Source organism: Chaetodon auriga, chromosome 24 (genome assembly GCF_051107435.1).
Source record: "Chaetodon auriga isolate fChaAug3 chromosome 24, fChaAug3.hap1, whole genome shotgun sequence".
Classification (NCBI taxonomy): Eukaryota; Metazoa; Chordata; class Actinopteri; order Chaetodontiformes; family Chaetodontidae; genus Chaetodon; species Chaetodon auriga.
Window position 1 is genome coordinate 5,571,055 of NC_135097.1, and position 18,023 is coordinate 5,589,077.

General features: G+C 44.2%; 1 protein-coding gene across 1 annotated transcript in view; it reads left to right on the forward strand.

Moving 5' to 3' along the window:
- gal3st3 (galactose-3-O-sulfotransferase 3) overlaps positions 1-18,023 on the forward strand; it is a 38,687-nt gene that overhangs the window by 15,457 nt on the left and 5,207 nt on the right. The window contains exon 2 of the mRNA XM_076725098.1: positions 17,091-17,195. Coding sequence (XP_076581213.1) covers positions 17,113-17,195 — 83 coding nt within the window. The 5' untranslated portion in view covers positions 17,091-17,112. The remainder of the gene's footprint in view (positions 1-17,090; positions 17,196-18,023) is intronic.

Consider the following 18,023-nt stretch of genomic DNA (forward strand, 5'->3'; position numbering starts at 1 on the left):
ATTACTGCCTTGACTTTTTTATGACAGAGCAGCTGAAATAGCAGGAATGATGGCTGGGAGCTAAACTGGTTTGCTGTCACTCCTCTGTCTTGGAAGCTCAAGCAGTGTTTGCAAAGGGAATTTGTACGCGATCCTTCTTTGCCTCCTCCACTCATCTTCACAGATTAGAAGTTTGATACTCAGTAGTTACCAATGCCAATAATACTATTACCACTAAAGTCAGGCAGGGCGCTGGTCTGCCCAACCGGGAGCTGCAGAACAGGTCAGCGGGGTCGGGCTCACTGGGTCAACAGTATTGTCACTGCTGGTTAATCCTTTAAACTAAGATTAGCGAAACAATTTTGCAACCACAAATCCGCCACACTAAACTACGGCTCCATCGCTGTCACTCTCGAAACGCACACACGGAGCTTGATTTTTATTCATATCACTCTGTGTGTTTGTGAATGACGCCCGGTTCAACTCCAAGATCATGAATTGATTAAGTCCAAACGGCGACCTAAATACAAGATAATGTCCGGCTGTAGAAGTCCATCCTTTGCTGTTTCATACTGGCAAACCTGACTTAAGACAGAAGAACACATGACAGGATTCATGAAAATAACTTAGTGCCTTAATGCACCAGATTTTCTTTCCATTGTTCAGTAGCTTAACTCTTGTAGACTGTCAACACCATATTCACAATGAGCAACTGCAACTTGTGCAGCTGACTCCTTTACATCCAAATACAAAATTAAGCATTTTTGAACGCAGAAACAACCCAATGCCTCCAGAAGAGCGGCCAAAAACAACATGCATTATAAAAACTGCATTGCTGATTAACCTTTAGCTTTAGCTAAATGTGTTTTTCTATTCATTCAGTTATTTGCACAGGCATGACAATGGATGTGATCAATCCGTTTGGAAAAGTCAATATGTGTTTACACATGGGCAGGAGTGAAGTTTCACAGGTTATGTTTGCATCCTAACATGATACGTCCGTCTTAATGGAAGTTCAGGGTTAAGTGCATATTGATGGCATTAGCGATAGGGTGATTAGTGCATCCTTACCTACTCCGTGTCCTCCACAGCTTTATGTCTCTGTATCCATTCCGCGGGATTTGCTCGGTTTATACTAATCACCGCAGGCCACCCTGTCTGTCTGTCCACCTCGGTAGCATTTGCAACTGGCTGATGAAAGCCGACAAGCTTTTTATACAAGCTTGTACATATTCCGCTGTGATGCTGAGGAGCCTTTAATGTTCCTGCTGTCTCCGATTGTGACAGCGTCTTTGCTTAATTGCAGCATGCAGGCAGCTCTTTTAGTTTTCTGCTCTGGTGCTGGCAGAATCAAAGCTCTCTCTGGGTTCAGATACTCCCGGTGGGGGTGGGGGTGGGGGGTTTGTACGGGGTTACTGCTGAAAACATACAGTAACTTTGAGAGGAGCTGGCGTGTTTAGATTCATAAATCTTGCTCATTTGTCATGCCGATGAAGTGGGGCTTTCTCTTTTATCTTTAGCAAGAAGGGAAAAAAGCCTAAATGACACACTGCAGCAGAATAAACTGTCATCCAATAAAAGCAGGAACACAAAATAGGCTGCGGTCCAAATGAACCTGCTGGATGGCTCAGCTCCCTCAGTTCTGTGCTAGTAATTGGCACCAAGCTTAAGTACAGAACAGCAGCACAGGGAGGGGGAGCTTTGTGAAAAGCATGCAATTGGAGTTTCATAAGAGGAGCAACAAAAGCAGAGAGAGCTTGACATGCTGGTTAGCTCAGTTCATGTAAAACCTGTAGGTCAGACTAGACAGACCGGCAAGAAGCTGCATTTTCATCTGGTGGACTTTAGGCCTTCAGGGCTTTACCTCCGAGCATCAAATTAATTTGACGAGGAGGAACTGTGTGTCTTATGTAAATGAACAGCTGAGTTGCAAAAGCACATTCAGGTCCCTGAGCAGAAAATGAATGCAGATAAATAAAGAAGAGGGAGCAATATTTTGAAGGAGTGCTTCCCCCTGAATGTATACACTCACCCCCTGCTGGACTGAACCGAACACATAAACACACGCTCACCGCCTGCCCAAAGCAAAGATGCCGATCGGAGACCTTTTCAGTGCCACCGGGCGCTTATGATCCAGATTGCTTTTTTATTTGTCGGTGGCGGTTGAAGCGCTCTGTCGATGCTCGCCTGAGTGACAAAGTGTAGAGGCCCGCTAGAATAATTAGAAACCTCTTGATTGTTCATTTCTAGTCGAGGCCTGGAGAAAATTGAAGTGGTCGCCTCTGTTGTTTAGAAATTATGCGCCTGCCTTTCTGAGGTGCGTCTACGTGGAATGGGTTTTCTCTTGTGGAAAATGAAGCTTTCACCCTTTCCATAAGTAAGCAGTAAGTCCACATAATGTAATGGGACTGCAAAGGCATGGCTGCCAAATTTTTGCAGAGTGAGACTTGCACCTGGGGAGGGCGGCGGAGGGGGGGGGGGGGGGGGCTGCTCAGTAACACCTAACAAATGACATACCTGTCAAGTTAGCATGACTGACATTCATGAGCCAACACCCACAAACACACTAGTGCCTTGCCCCACATACATCAAGTTGTTTAGCGATGAAGGTGGTTGTTGACTGACACTCGTCACTGCAATGCAGACGTAGTGAGCAGCAGAGCGTGAACAATGCTCACACCACTCCAGCTCGGCTCATGCTCGGCAGACTAGCTGCTAGAACACAAAATCATCGTGACTGGAACACGCATCCCGATGAGCGGGGCGTGTAGCCATTAATAGCTAATCGATAACTTCTGGGTGGATTACTGATGAAATTCAAAGGTCCCCAGAGGATAAACTTTACTGGCTTACTGCAATACTTTTTCTCCGGAATCACCATGAGGTTGGTATTTTAGTTTTTCATTGAAATATTTCAACTAATGGAAGGATTGCCTTGAAATTCGGTGCTTTGATCCCCTGACATCTCATTAGCTCCCCCGTTAGGTCAAAACTTCCATGTGTTCAGTGAGTCGATAAATAAGTACTTGCAAAAGTTTAAATTTTTTGTGAAGTGCTAATTAGCAAATGTTAGCATGCTAACACACTAAGAGAAGAAACTTAGGTAAAGCCACTGTTTAGCATGCTGTTATTTAGTCAACATCAAGATGCTAGCGTTATCTTTGTGAGCATGTTAGCATCGCCTCACAGATCCGCTAGCTTGGGTGTAACGTCTTAGCATCGGGTTACGCTTGTCGCAAGGCCAAAATGTTTTTAGTTGCTCAGGGCGGCCACAGTAGACAGCGAGGTGAAACGCCGCCCATCTTAGAGAGCGATGATATTGTTTGAATATGAGGATAACGCTGCACAGTCTCTCCTCAAAAGCATAGCATGACAGTGTAAATAATGGAAAAACCCTGGTTCCTTTCTCGCCTCCGCACAGCTGACCAGTCACGACATGAGGTGGGTGTGAATGTCGCATTCGGTTTCAGAAAGCGGCAGTAATGGCGGGACACAGCGCCTCTCTAATCTGCTGTAGGGAAGGTGTCGGGGAAGGGGATCATCCAACAGGCACTTCTGATAGAGCGTACTGGCCGCTTAAAAAACATGCCCAGCCGCTGATATGCAGACATTATCATAAAAATGGCAAAGCGCAACACATCCCAGTGTGGGTATTAAGCTGCAAACAATGTGGAGTGTGTTTAGACTCAAAGAGAGAGAAAAGGAGATGTGCTTGTCATCTGACGTCGCCAAAGGGAACATTGTCTCGCTGATGTTTTCTGTCTCTGCCTCTTGTTCCCTCGCTGGATTTGACTTAAGGCGATTGCCGGTAAGAAATGATCTAAAAGGCATTCATCAATAAGCGCACAAGCACAGGGCCTGATGTTGATTCAGCCCGCTCAATCAGTCTCAGGCCTCCTTCATTTTCTCCCTCTGTGTTTGTCTTTCGTCAAATCCTCCTGCCTCCGTTCTCGCTCTCTTCCTCTTCTCGCCCCGTCCTTCGCTCTCCCTGTTCTCCACCGCTCTCTCATCGCCCTCTCTGGGGGGTCATTTAGGGCGAGATAAAGCCTGTATCTGTGGGTCCACGGGGAGTCTCCCCTGCAGACGAGTAATGATCCAGACACACTCTCAGGCTCGCTCTTACACAAACACACACACGTGCCAGCAAACGCAGCTGGGTACACATACATTAACATACATGTTCGAGTACAGACACGCACTCAGTTTCATTCTCTCCTGCTCAGCGTCTGTAGCAGGTCCAGGAACAGGGTGGGGCAGATGCTTAAAAAGTACCACAGGGACGCTGGCCAGAGAGCGCTGGCTGCCTTTACTGCTAAGATAAAGAGAGGGTGGAGTGATGGAGAGAGGAAAAGCCCAGCGGAGAGGATGAGGAGGAGGAGGAGGAGGAGGAGGAGGAGGAGGAGGAGGAGGAGGAGGAGGGGAAGGAAGTGAGGTGCAGTTCAGATTAAAGTAATGAGGATTGGATGGAAACTGTGGGGAGGGAGCGATAAGACGAAGGGTTTGCACGAGTGTGGACAGAAGCCGTGATGCTCTTCAAAATCAGAAGCTTCACGCCGACGCTGCGCCGCGTTCATGGCATTGAACTGCAGCCTCCAGGTCGTAAACTCCTGGTTGCCTCTGGCCTGAAAGAACAACAGATTAGATTTTATAATGTGGTTTAAAATTAGACTTCCTGACAGGTGGAAAGAGTTTACAGAGAAAAACACTGAGTAATAGCGAACAGTACGAATGTGATCATGTTTAAAATGAATGTACCTGCATCTACGCTCTTGCACGTACTTCATTGGCTCTTGCCGGACGATACCGCGATGTGTTTGAGGTTCAACTCTAACGTCGATCTGAACCAGGCCAAGGCCTCACTGTGCTTCAAAGTGCTTGATGGATTATTTAATAGAGTCTGAAAGCACCTTTCTAACAGAATCGGGAAATAGACGTGCCCTCTCTATCTTTGATAAAAGCCGCGTCAAGCTGCACAGAGCCGATCGCGCCGAGCAGGAAGTCAGACGCAGGAAGTGCACAGAGAATCTGGTCGGTTTTCAAAATAGAACGCCTTGTGCAGACAAATACATCAAAGATAAACACAATGAGATTAAAAAAAAAAACAAACAGACAATTTGATTTAGATAGAAGCTTAAACATCAAGGAAAAATGACCAAATCAAGAAAATCTGAACAAGTCAACATAATCGGGGAGGCCAAACGCTCGCGCTTCTGAGACGCTGCCGGTGGAGTATGAAGCCATGACTCACAGCCAGCACACAATGCATCCCAGTGACATCAATAAGTCAATCAATCAGTAAGACAGAAGGCTTTTCAAATGTAGCCAGCGTGTGTTTGAAGCAGACTGAGACCTTGAACTGCTCTTCATAGCACTGCAAAGGAGTCTGAAGTGTTCTACAGGTTTCTCCGTATCATGTCAAATAACCGACAGAGGAGTCTCCCCTTGACATTACAAAAGAAGTGTCGCACTCTCTGGCTCCAAAGGCGTTTCCTCTATTCAGATGTCGTTTTGGCCCTTGGGCCGCCTTCAAGATCCACAGCCATCATGAGACCCAGGCGCTGGTTTGTTAAATCGGTCACACCCTAGCAACACATCTGATGCTGAATAGATCATCATGTTCTCACGTCATAGTGACATTGTGTACAACAGTGCACAGTATTTCTTTTTAAAGCACACAGTGACAGGAGCTACAGCTAATCACCTAGCTTCAAACAAAGTGAGAAAACACGCACATCTCATACCTCATGTGGAGATTTAAGCACACACTGATTTCTATTAGACATGCATAAAAAGGCTAACATGAGCTCTGACTGAGCATCATTTACATTATATAAATGTCCAATAAATAGAGGCGCATTACAGAAAACACTTATAGCCGTAATCTACATTCAGTCCATGAGGCGACGGTGAATCCAACAGCGTTCCCTTCCGGACAGGAAGACACTTAAATTAGCACCTCTTGGGCGAAGTGAACCCTTTTCAATTCCATATCTAAGAGAAGAAATGGGATGATTAAATGCAATGAAATGTGCTGCTAGTGGATGATTCATGTTTTTGCATTTGATAGCTCTTCTGCCCTCAGCAGCGTGAGTTTCCAGTGCTCTGCTCACCTTTCCAGCTTGTGGCTTACCACAGGGGCGAGTGGCATAAATGACACGACACAAGTCCTTTTAAAGGGATCTGATTACCAGCAACCACAGCAGCAGGTGTCCTCAGGAATAGCTGCTAAACAAACTAAATTGGTAAATATGATTGTCTCTTTGGTTTTTACCTGTTTTATATATCACGAGCGGCCGTTCTTTAATCTTTAATTACATGTATGCCAGTATTTCATTATTCCCTTTATCGATTCTGCACCTTGAGAAACCTCAATACTCAGAGGTAAGGAGTCAGAGTCCGCCCTCACTAAGTATGTCTAGCAGCATGTTTTCTGAACACATCTGTGTACAAGTGATTATTTTCTGTAATTATCCACAGTGGAACGTCACATGTGTGACTAGGGTGTGGTCTATTTAACATACCAGTGTCTCCGCATCACTGTGGAGCTAGGAAAAGGCCCGAGGGCAGACTCTTCATCTGGATACAAGCCAGAGTGTGACACTCCCTCCCTGCTCTCAAGTTTACTGCCAGTGATCAGCCCCTCACCACAACCCATGGTGTGCATTACTTCTCTATTATAGCAAAGTCTCCCTTGCAGCATGAGAAAACAACTTATGTCATCAGATTTGAATTCAGATTCATGACCGCTGAATCGCCGCCCACATCTCCGATTTCCCCAGCGATTCAAACAGTTCGGTGTTGTGCTCGCTGATGTCTGTTTACCCTGCTGAGCCGGCCAATCAGAGCTCTGCGGGGGGGATTAAGGAGGGGGGGGGATGTCATCCTCTTGCTCCAGGCCAGATACATAGCTACATCCATGAAAGACAGTGGCAGGAAAATGACAGAAATGAGGTGGACACAGCAGCACAAGTTAAACTGATATATTTCTGGTAACTATCAGTGAATTTAAATGTATGTATTCAGAACAGATACGTTTGCTGCTCCTGAGGACAAAACAAACAGAAATGAGCCAGAATGAAGCACACACAGAAAACTGGTTTTCATAGCCTTTAGCTCTCATCACTGCACGTTTGTATAGACTGTTTTCATGCTGCTACAGGAACGAGGAACCCCTGTTTTGTCGGCTGTGGATGGCATGACTTCCCAATATTGCCATGATGCGCCCATCTGACCTTGGTTTGAAATAGGTTTAAAAATATCTCATCTCTCGAGGACGTTTGGCTTCACCAAATGGCATGAAGTGGAAGGGCGTAGCATTGGAGGGGGTGGGCGAGGAGGCACGACTGCGGGAAATAACTTGAAGCCTCATATCTCAGATTGATTTTGAGGATTTCAGAGATAAAGCCTCAGACGTAACAGCCTTCCTGGAAAATGAACGGATTTCTTAGATCGCCCTGAACAGCCTTTGAGGATTTCTTAGAACTTAGCCGCGGTTTTATATTCACCCTCCCCCCGCACACTCCTCATGATTCATACAGTAGCTACACCCGCAGTGTGTTCAATAGCTAAAAAAAAAAAAAAAAAGGTCTTAGCATTTCACTGTCCCGCTGTTGAGTAAATCCTCAAATCATTAAGAAAATAAAGTCTTTGTCCTTGAGCTGTAAGTCACGGGCAGCTGCAGATGTTAATGGCAAGACAAGTTTCTGCAGCGGGCTGCAGCTGTTACCAGCACAGCCACGACACGTCCGCCCGTCCAGTTGCTGTTTCCCGCTTTCTCCAACAAGGTCACCTCGTGAACAGTAATAATCAGATGCGTTTGATCCACGCAGGGCTGAAAACTGTCAGGCAGCACTGGGAGGTCAGACCTCTGGGTCGGCGGCCCTCGAGCTGGGAGCCATCCAGCGACTTTTCAGGATGGGTGCTGGATCGCTGCCACTTATCTGTAATTTAGCTGTATTCACGTCGTGTGGAAGTGATGGTAAAAAGTCCACGTTTACGACAGCTGTGCGGCTGCAGAGTTGATCATGTGAGGGCTTAAAATACTGGGCACTGACAGCGTAACACTTACATAAAACTATATCCATTAAATTTAATTACCTTGAATTATGGTTTGGCTGATGTGGCACACCTGGGTTTGGTTGGTGATACTATATATACTCACATATAAATATTCAGTTTTATAGAGTCAGAGAGTCAGAAAACAGGAACTATGACAGCTCTGATATGACATTAAGAATTATGCTGTTTAGTAAGGACTCCGTGGCCAGGAAGCTGCTGACTAACAATGGCGATGCTGTTTGGAAAGAAGCTCCTAGCAACAGCTGTAAAACACCTCCACCATGCACTGTAGATGGAATTCCTGGAACAGACAATACTGTTGAGTTATGGCGGCAGCATTATAGCACCTCGTTCGACTGTGTCAAAAGTGATTTGTATAAGAGTACCGAGCGCAGTAATTCAGTGTTGATCATTTCACATGACGAGTACCAAGCTAACAAGCTGTCTGAAGACTAAGCAAGTGGTTTGGGCCATATTACAGCTCAACATGTCAGTCAGGGTTTTTTGTTTTTACCCATGGTTTTTACGATGACATATGTTATGATGATGATTTATGAGTTTAATCTTCTTCTCTTCTGTGCCATCACTGAAGGCAGCGCTGCTCATGTATGTAGCCTGGATGACTACAGGCAACATATAGCCTTCGCCAGCGTACTATCAGCAGTCTTCTGAGGATAAGATAACCAACACATGGCACAACAAAGACAGAGGTCAAAACTAATCACTTCTAATCTGTTTTATTGCTGCTGCAGATGATTTTGATTGTGTTAATCACAGGAAGTTTGTAAAATTGCTCAAATATGCTGGGTGAATTCTGGCTAGCTAGTTTTACTAAGCAAGTAAAATGAGGCAACGGTGTCTCATTTTTGGTTAGAAATGGTGTCAGACGAGGGGGGACATTGTCCCCACTTCTTTTTAATCTACATACTGATGATCTGTCTAAGCATCTGAAAGCCTGTAACACTGAGTGCGTGACTGCTAATACTCTAGCAAGTCATATTATGCATGCAGGTGATCCTGTGGTCCTTGCAGCATCGGCCCCCAGCAGCTCCTTGTTACATGTTCTGTGTAACATGATATCAAATACACTACCAGCAAGAGTGTTAAGATATCTGAAATTTCCTGACTTCCTTGTCTGATAATAACCTCCGTGTCTGCGGCGTGGCTAAACTGCCTCGGCCATTTTATAACAGAACAAATGACAGGTGATGTGGATATTTATAGGCGGTGTTGCAGGAGGTGTGCACAAGCAAACACTCTCCCATCAGTTTAGCATTTGTACAGATGCAGTGAGGAGGCGTCTGCTCAGAGCTCACCGTGCACCACTCTATGCTGCACACTTGTGGTCGCACCACAAAAAGGCAAGCTGACGGAGACTTCAGGTGACTTATAATGCTGCATGAGGGTGTTACTGTAGAGACCTTAGATGGTGAAGCGCGGGGGAAATGTTTGTCGCTGCAGCATTCATTTCCAAACTGATTTCAGAAATGTCATGGATAAATTTATTTGCCGGCTCAGTGACTCTGAAAATGAAATCTTGGTTTTAAGGTTTAGTGCTGCACGCGACCTGTGGAGGTATTGTCTGGAAGATATTTATATATGTGTGTTTCTCTTTTGGCCTTGGTCTTTTATTGTGCTTTTGTGTGACTTTATCCGACATATTGGCTTGTCTGGGGCCTGAGTTTGAAATGCAAGTTTGAATGAACAAGTTGCAAAAGTATATACTTTAAGTATAAAAGTGTAAAATATACAGAATTATACTTCATATTATTGGATCATAATTATTGACTCATTAATGTTCATGGCACTTTATTGTTGCAGCTGGTGAAAGTGGAGCTAATCTTAATCATACTGCTGAGGAGCTTGTGAATTTCCTCCAGGGATCAATTAAGTTTTATCTCATTTTAACCTGTAATCATAATAAATCCTAATTTATTTTTTTGATAATATTTTGAATTAGTCCCGTTAATCTGAACGTGCATTTGCTTCTGAACTGTAGTGGAGTAGAAGCATAGTCGGAGAAAATTGAAATATTCAAGCATAGGTACTTCAGAATTGTACTCAAGTGCAGTACTTTATGGAAATGTAATACTAAATTTCAGTGGTGTTAATACTGTCATAACAAAACCTAATAAAACCGTCGTGTCTGTTACCCCAGGATCACTTGCTATACTTAAACTAGCATTTTCCACATTGCTGTTGAAGGGCAGCGCTAACACTAACGTACCCCACGGGTTTGAGAGCTGGCTGTGTGTGTGTGTGTGTGTGTGTGTGTGTGTGTGTGTGTGTGTGTGTGTGTGTGTGTGTGTGTGTGCATGCGTGCGTGCTCACAGTGTTAGATGGTACGTCGGGCTTTGCCCTTGGTCTCCTGCAGCAACAGTCATCCTGTTACTGATGGCCGGACTATGGGTCATCTCCCTGGTGGCTGGGCCCTGAACAGCTGTGTGTGTGTGTGCGTGTGTGTCTGTGTGTGTGTGTTTAAGGGGGAAAAGTGGGCAAACAAGCTGACATATGTGCCTAACCTATCATTTGTCATGGCTTGGAATGTGGGCTGGGTTGGACGAAAAGACGCACAGAAAGCAGGAATCATAACTCACTGATCACATTTTGATCAAACACGGAGGCTCACAGTTTAAACCGCGTGTGTGTGTTATTTTTGTGAAACCTTACAGATCATTTGAGGTATAAAAGTCCCTTGGGAGAGGTCAAAGGTCGCCGTCTGAGATCAGAACAGATGACAAGATCATAGAGCGAAGCAGCTGCTGTTGCCCTGGAGGACTGAGCACGAAGCTGCCTTCATACGCTCATTAGGTTGTAGTCAGCTGTGTGTGCGTGTACTTGTGTGTGTGTCTGGGGGAGCAGTGTGTGTGGTGAACATCTGTGTGTGGCAGTGTAAGCCTGTGTGCCGGGACTGTAGTTGTTATATTTGTTCCTGTATCACAGTGCAGGTTTGCTCGTCTGTGTGTTCTGCTCTTTCTGTCGGTGTGTGTGTTACGTGTCTTTGAGCTGTAGTTCTCTGTTTGCGTGGCTCACAGCCGTATTTCTGCACGGGCAGCGACTGTGACATTCATCCAAACTTATCAGGAGACAAAAAACTTCTTTCTTCTTCATTGATTCATAACGGCTGACATTTTGGAGATACGACATTTTCACTGCAGCGGCAGCGGTGGCGGCGGCGGCAGCAATGTAAAAAAAAAAAAAAAAAAGACCTCTGGGAGAAACGGAGGTAAACTGACAAAAAGACAAGAATCAGACGGGAAAAAGTGCAGGGAAAGGAGAGGAAATAACATTCGAATCACCTGCGGGGAGAATTTCAGGGAGATGTGAGAATAATTCCTTCACACATCGCCGTCTGAAGGAACATCGTGTCTTCAAGCAGGAGCAGCCACACACAGACCAGCAGCCACAGACAGCCTGTGCATCAATATTACATTTAATTCACCCTTTATGTGCGAGAGACAGATTTAATATACATAGAGAATTACACAACAAATTAACCAGCGAAGTGTATCACAGCCTTTATAGCTACCGCTAATTTCCAATGCTGTCCCTAGAAGGGCCTTTAAAATATTTATGAAATATTTATTATACCTTGGCGAAAATTGATTTCTAATTAGCTCAGAGTGTATCTTGAATAGAGCAAGACTGAGGCCAACGTTAGCAGCTCACACCGGCTTGTCACACAGACAACAGTATTGTTTAAAGACAAATTGCAGGACATAAATGTTGCACAAGAGACAAGTGTGCAGGAAATGAATATGCATAAAATGGGCGTTGGTTACTGCCTTTTGCCCTCTAACCTTTTGCCTCTTCAGAGCTCAAACATACGAGAATAAACCAGCAAATGCTCCTGTTTAAAAACTTTGGTGAGTGACCGCGATGTAAAATGGATAATCCACTCTGAGATCTGCATTAAAGGATTAACTGAAATCCTTCACTGAGGACGCTTCGCATCAGGTGGTTCTTTACCTTCACGTCACGTGTTGAAATCCTTTAAAACACACACCTCCTTGTGGATTATCCCCCGTTTAATCATTAAATCAATACACAAATAAGATAAGGTAACTTTCCGTCCGTCTGCTTTATCTAATTCATTGTCTGCGAACGGAGCTTTCATATCTGCTGCGATCATAAGAGAAACCTAATCAGACCATTATAATTAAAGAGGCCGGAGTGTCGGTGAAGAAGGAGCAGAGAGGAGGAGGAGGAGGAGGAGGTGAAGGGAGAAGATGGCAGCATTTGAGGGTGGATGAAGGGGAGAGGTCGAGTCTGTCTGCTGAAAGCCACTTAAATCCCTTTCTTATTAACTCTCTGTGACACATGATCTACCTCCATCCCCTGCACACACACACACACACACACACACACACACACACACACACACACACACACACACACACACACACTGCCATGAACCAGCTCCTCTTACCACAAGAAACTGTCCAGCCTCAGCTGACCCAGTCCCCAGAATAAACATTGGCGTTGTACGTTTCTGCAAACCACAGATATGTTGAAACTTTACATTTCTTTAAGGTTTTTACATCCAAACTTTACATTTTTTAAAGGTTTTTACATCCAAACTTTACATTTTTTAAAGGTTTTTACATCCAAACTTTACATTTTTTAAAGGTTTTTACATCCAAACTTTACATTTCCATTTTCATTTTTATGTTGCAACAACGCAACGATTTGGGAAAAGATTGCACTTTGGCTTAAAATACTTTTGCTGCGCCAAACACGGTTGGAAAAAGGCCCGACATCTCGTTAAAATACGAGATTTTGCTGCCACAAACACGGTTGGAAAGTGTCCTGACATCTTGTTAAAAATACCCGCTTTTGTTGCCATAAACACAGACGGAAAATGTCTGGACATTTCGTTAAAATACCTGGTTTTGTTGCCACAAACACAGCTGGAAAGTGTCCCAACATCTTGTTAAAAATACCCAGTTTTGTTGCCACAAAGACAACTGGAACAGTGGTCCGCTCCTCGGTGGTCTCGCCACCAAGAAGCTCGTGTACAAGTACCTCTAAGCCGGACTACATCACTTTGATACCTATTGTAGAAATGTTGATACGTATGAAACACACAATGCCGACATTTTCTTCTGCCTGGGCTGCATCAGCTGCAGCGGCACATTTTACTGCATCTCTGAATTCATCTGGATTAGCCCCCGCTTTCATTAATGCATCATTCAAAACATGTACTACGGTGACATTTTCCAATGCAAATGGCACCTAACCTTGAGCCGAAGAGGGCAGTGTAACTAAATGTAATTGACCAACCTTGAAAAGGTGACATTTCACAGGATTGTAATGAAAAGTTCATCCTGTTCCACTTCATGCAAATGTTTGAGGAATATAAGGATGTTGGGGTTTGATGATAGAGAGAGAAAACTTTTGTTTTACTACAGTTTTCATCCATTTTCATGGTTTTGGTCATCATATCCTTAGGTTCGTTGTACTCCGGAGCGGAGACTGACCTTTCCAGGATAACAGCAGCATCAGTCGATTCAAGAAGTGCATCAAAACAATGTTGGTTTACGTCCAAAGTCCACTGGAGGCTTTAGTGACTGGATCAAGTAGGAGATGAGCTATCATAATTATGGAGTAGAGGTTGGGGGGGTGGATGTGTCAATAAAACATTGGACTTTGATACTGGCAACCAACAGTTGATTGGTCGTTGGTTTTATTAATCATCACCACGACCGTCCTCAAACCTTACCTGAGTGTTGAAGCTGTGATGACACGGCTCTCGTGACCTTAGCATTTTACTTATTTCATGACTTATGACTTACATTAACCCGGACCACGATCGATGCTAATCCATCAATAGAACCAGGCTGGTTGCTCTATGGATGTTTATGGATGTTGATGCTATCATTCAGTCGACCATTTCGATAACAACCAACACATGGATTGCTATGAAGTACCAACTGCCTCCATATGTGGACTTTCTTGCTCACCTGACTTCCTCCTTTGCTCCCGTCATAATCACTACGTGGTGGCTGCTCACGTGGCTCTTTTGGTCATGAATCTACAATCTACAAACCTCCGTTGCACAGACAGGCAAGTCCTCTCCCACTTTCCCATCTCTGTCCATTCTTAAAATTAGAGCCCTACAGCTTCTTTACTGCAATTTTCACACAAATTTGATCCACCTAGAGTGAATTTGTCCTTTGTTTGTATACAATCATGCCAACTCTAATATTCTCCACGGTCTGAACACACCTTCAGGGGTTTCTTTGCTGTTTTTAAAATCCAAACTGCTGCCCCGTCCCTCGCTGAATACAAAGAGACCTGACAATAAAGTGGCTGAGGTGAACTGTTTTTCAGTGAGTGCATCCTGGGAGATACTTCACTCTCCTCCCGTCTGCGTCGGGTGATTAACAGTAACGGGAGGATGATGTGACGAGGGCACAGATATGAAAACACTCGACTCAGGCACAGTGAAAAAGAAATAAACCAGAAACTGTGGCAGAACCACATTAAGGTGTCATGTTTAATGCGATGGATTATCCAGCTCAGGCAATTTTCAAGTCACTGGAGGTTGTTTTTCACGCTGTACAAGATATAATAGCTGCAAATGACTTCTTCTTCTGCAGGGGGAGAACATGAACACGAATATCTCCAGCTACTCAGAGTTTGTTCAGACAAAGCAGGAACAATGTAAAGGAGAGAGGAAACATGTTTTAAGAACAACATTTTATTTATTAAAGAGCACAGAGGAGCCTTTTCCCAGCCTTAAAAGTGCTGTTAGCCGTGCTGAATCTTGCCAGACCACTCTCTAAAAGCTAAAAGTATTTGTCATACAAAGTGATTTTGGCATACTTTACATAAAAGCATTCATTGGTTGAAGAACTAAGCTTTTCACTGGGTTGTATTGCCTTCTGGAGCGGTCTGAGTGTCCTGTTTCTGGTGCCAATCAAGGTTATTTTAGACTAAAAACTAAAAGCCAACTAGGTTTGAAAAAACACTTTCGTTAGCTGAAATATAAATAAAAACTAAAAGTAACTGAAATGATATTGTGCACCTACAAAACTACAGTTCTTATGCAAATGAATACATTAAGAACACTTAAAGCGTCAGTCAAACATCAGGAAAAGATTAATTTATTAATCCTCTAAGTGATTTAACCGAAAATACTTAAAAAGTCTCAGCTGCCCAAACGTGACGATTGGCTCCTGTTGTCCCGTCTTTGCATCCCTCAGTGCTTCACGAACTGACGTTTCTTTGAAAAAAAAAAAAAATGCAAAGGAAGGGAAACACATAAGATGCAGTTGTGCCCAGATTAAGAGTCAGGGCACAGGACACGCCGTGTTGACATCAACAAAAGATTAACGAGCCAAAGTCAACCAAACTCTCTGCGACAATCTGTGCATCAATTACGTGAGAGCATTAGCGGCTGTTCAGTGTCAGAGCTGGCTTAGCATTATTGTGTATTTGTGTGTTCCTGCACACGAGTGTGTTTACGCACGTTCCTCCTTAGCGCAAGCTCTGAAATCCCAGCTGTCCGAGTGTTGAGGAATTAAAAAAATTAATCTCAGTGTTCACGTTTCTCTGTTAATCTTCTACGACGAGGTCAGCAGGCGGTTCTTCCCTGAGTGCTTCGTCGCTTCACCTGAGCTAATTTTTCTCCATCACACCTGAAATGATCTCCCATCTCACCCACGTCTATGAGCTTTGTATTTTGGGGGGGAGTCTCTTATAATTTCCTACTGTGGTGGTTTTTGAGATGTCTTCATGTTCATCAGCCATTCCTGCAAACCAGATTTCCATTTCTTGATCGCCAGTTTATCATTAAAATTCATTGAATTGATCAAAAAATTGTGCTGAAACGATTAGTGTGTTGACAGAATGGGTTCGGTCTGAATGGATTCTTTAAATTCATTAAGCACAAAATGCCAAACATTTGCCGCTTTCAGCTTCTCAAGTGTGGATTTGTAGTTTTTTATATCAGTATGAATTTGGGCTGCTTGGCCAAAGAAAACAAGCAATTTTTGTACATTTTATAGACTGACTGATGAGTTATTTCCTCAAAACATAAATGGCAGATTAATGCATAATGAAGATGATAAATTGCCGCCCTCAAAGAATCAATGATACAGTTCTGTTTGATAAGAAAGCAGATTACACGAATCTAAATCAAAATACCAGTGTGTTTGGACATATTTAACGCTTATTTCTCTCTCATGCCAAAATCCCTGTGTGTGCAGCAAACCCTTAATAATCCCATTTATCTGAGTGGGTGGCAGTAACACCGCCATGGGGCCAACCATGCTCAAAACCGATGCACTCATGCTCCTCCGCCATGATTCAGCTAAAAGCGTCCACCCAGCGGCGCACACAGTGTAAAATACAGCTGCTTCGAGTAACGTGAGCTGGCTTTGGTAACTGTTGGCATGCGTGTGGACACTAACAGACGGTGTAATCAAGGAGAGAGACGTCGGCCATTGTTATGCAAGTGAGATGCCGTCGAGAGAGGCTTGGACTCCTTCCCAGGTTCCATTGCTGTCGTGGCGTTTTGGCGGCGCGGGTCGAGTGACGCGGGGAGTTTCTGCCACTCTGAACCGAGCAGCGTGAAGTGCTGTTGGTTTTTCACATATGTGCGCCCCTCGTTGCTGACAGCACCTAATGTGCGGGGCCATCTGTCCGGGGTTTCAGCCAAAGAATATAAAAGGGTGTAATTCTGAATGTGACTATTGCAGCTGTGGAAGGTAATGAAATTATCATTCACTGTATTATTACAGAGTGACAAAAGCCAGGCCTCGCTACCCTCTCCTGCCAATGGATCCTGGTCATTATTTGCTGAATAAATCCTCTTCACCGTGTCCGTCTCTTCCTCTTGGTCCCTTGCTCTCTTCCCTTGTCTTCCTGTCCCTCCACTCCTCATTTCTGCTTCCTTTCATCTCTTCTCCCTCTGAACCCCCCTCTTGTCTGCCTCATCCCCATTTTCGCTCGCTCGTCACACCTCCACCTGCCCTCGCTCTCATGCTTCCCTTCTCTCCTTTTACTCGTGTTCCCCGTTCACCTCGCTCTTCTTCTCTGGCTCCCAGGATCCCACAGAGGCAGAGAAGGATGTCGCAAAAGAAGATATTCCTGATCGTGGTTGCCATCAGTACTGTCAGTCTTCTGCTGCACCAGGGGGGCCACTGGAACTGGCAAGTGATTGAAACACCCACACAAATGAAAACATGCACTTTGTCACATTATATACCCTCCGAATCTCCAGAAATCCATATGGTGTGATGATGGTGGTGAAAAATCTGGCAATGGCAGCTCCTGTCTTTTCCTTTTGAAGACAAATGAAGAGAGAGGCTGGCTCATTATAATACTCATATATGGAGACTTGGTGTGCTGAGGCTCGGCCAAGTTGGTCAAGGGACCAATTATAAAAGTAGAGGGGCGGTAGATCTTTGACAGCCCTGCAGTCTGTTGTCGCACTCTTTCAACTTAACGTTTTGCTCATGTAACCTTTTCCCTGTTCCGGTCTTTCCCGTCTCCGTTCGTCGAACATTATTGCCGCCTCGTCTCTCCACTTCTCAGACACCGTTTCCACGTTTTCAATATCTGACCCTGTCTGCAGGGAATACTGCGTGCTGTAATACTGCAGAGCGCTCAGTATGTATGCACCCAGCACTGTGCATGATGGGACTTTTCTGTGATTTTATATCGAGCTCATTTGCAATGGTAAAATTCTATCATGAATATTCATCTGAATTAGAATTTGGCAAAGCATTAAGTTTTATGTCAGATCCTACTGAATATGCTTGATTATGTTGTACTTAGTATACATTTTCAAGATCACATTGCACATGCAAAAAAAAAATCCCTCTTATTATAATGTAGTGGGGCTCAGTCATATGTATGAAATTATTATTATGATAATAAGAATATTTTTCCAGTAACAAAAGATATCACAACAAGGAAAGTTATGAGATGATTGAATGGATGTTTTGGATATTCAAAATTTGTGAAAGGATAACACA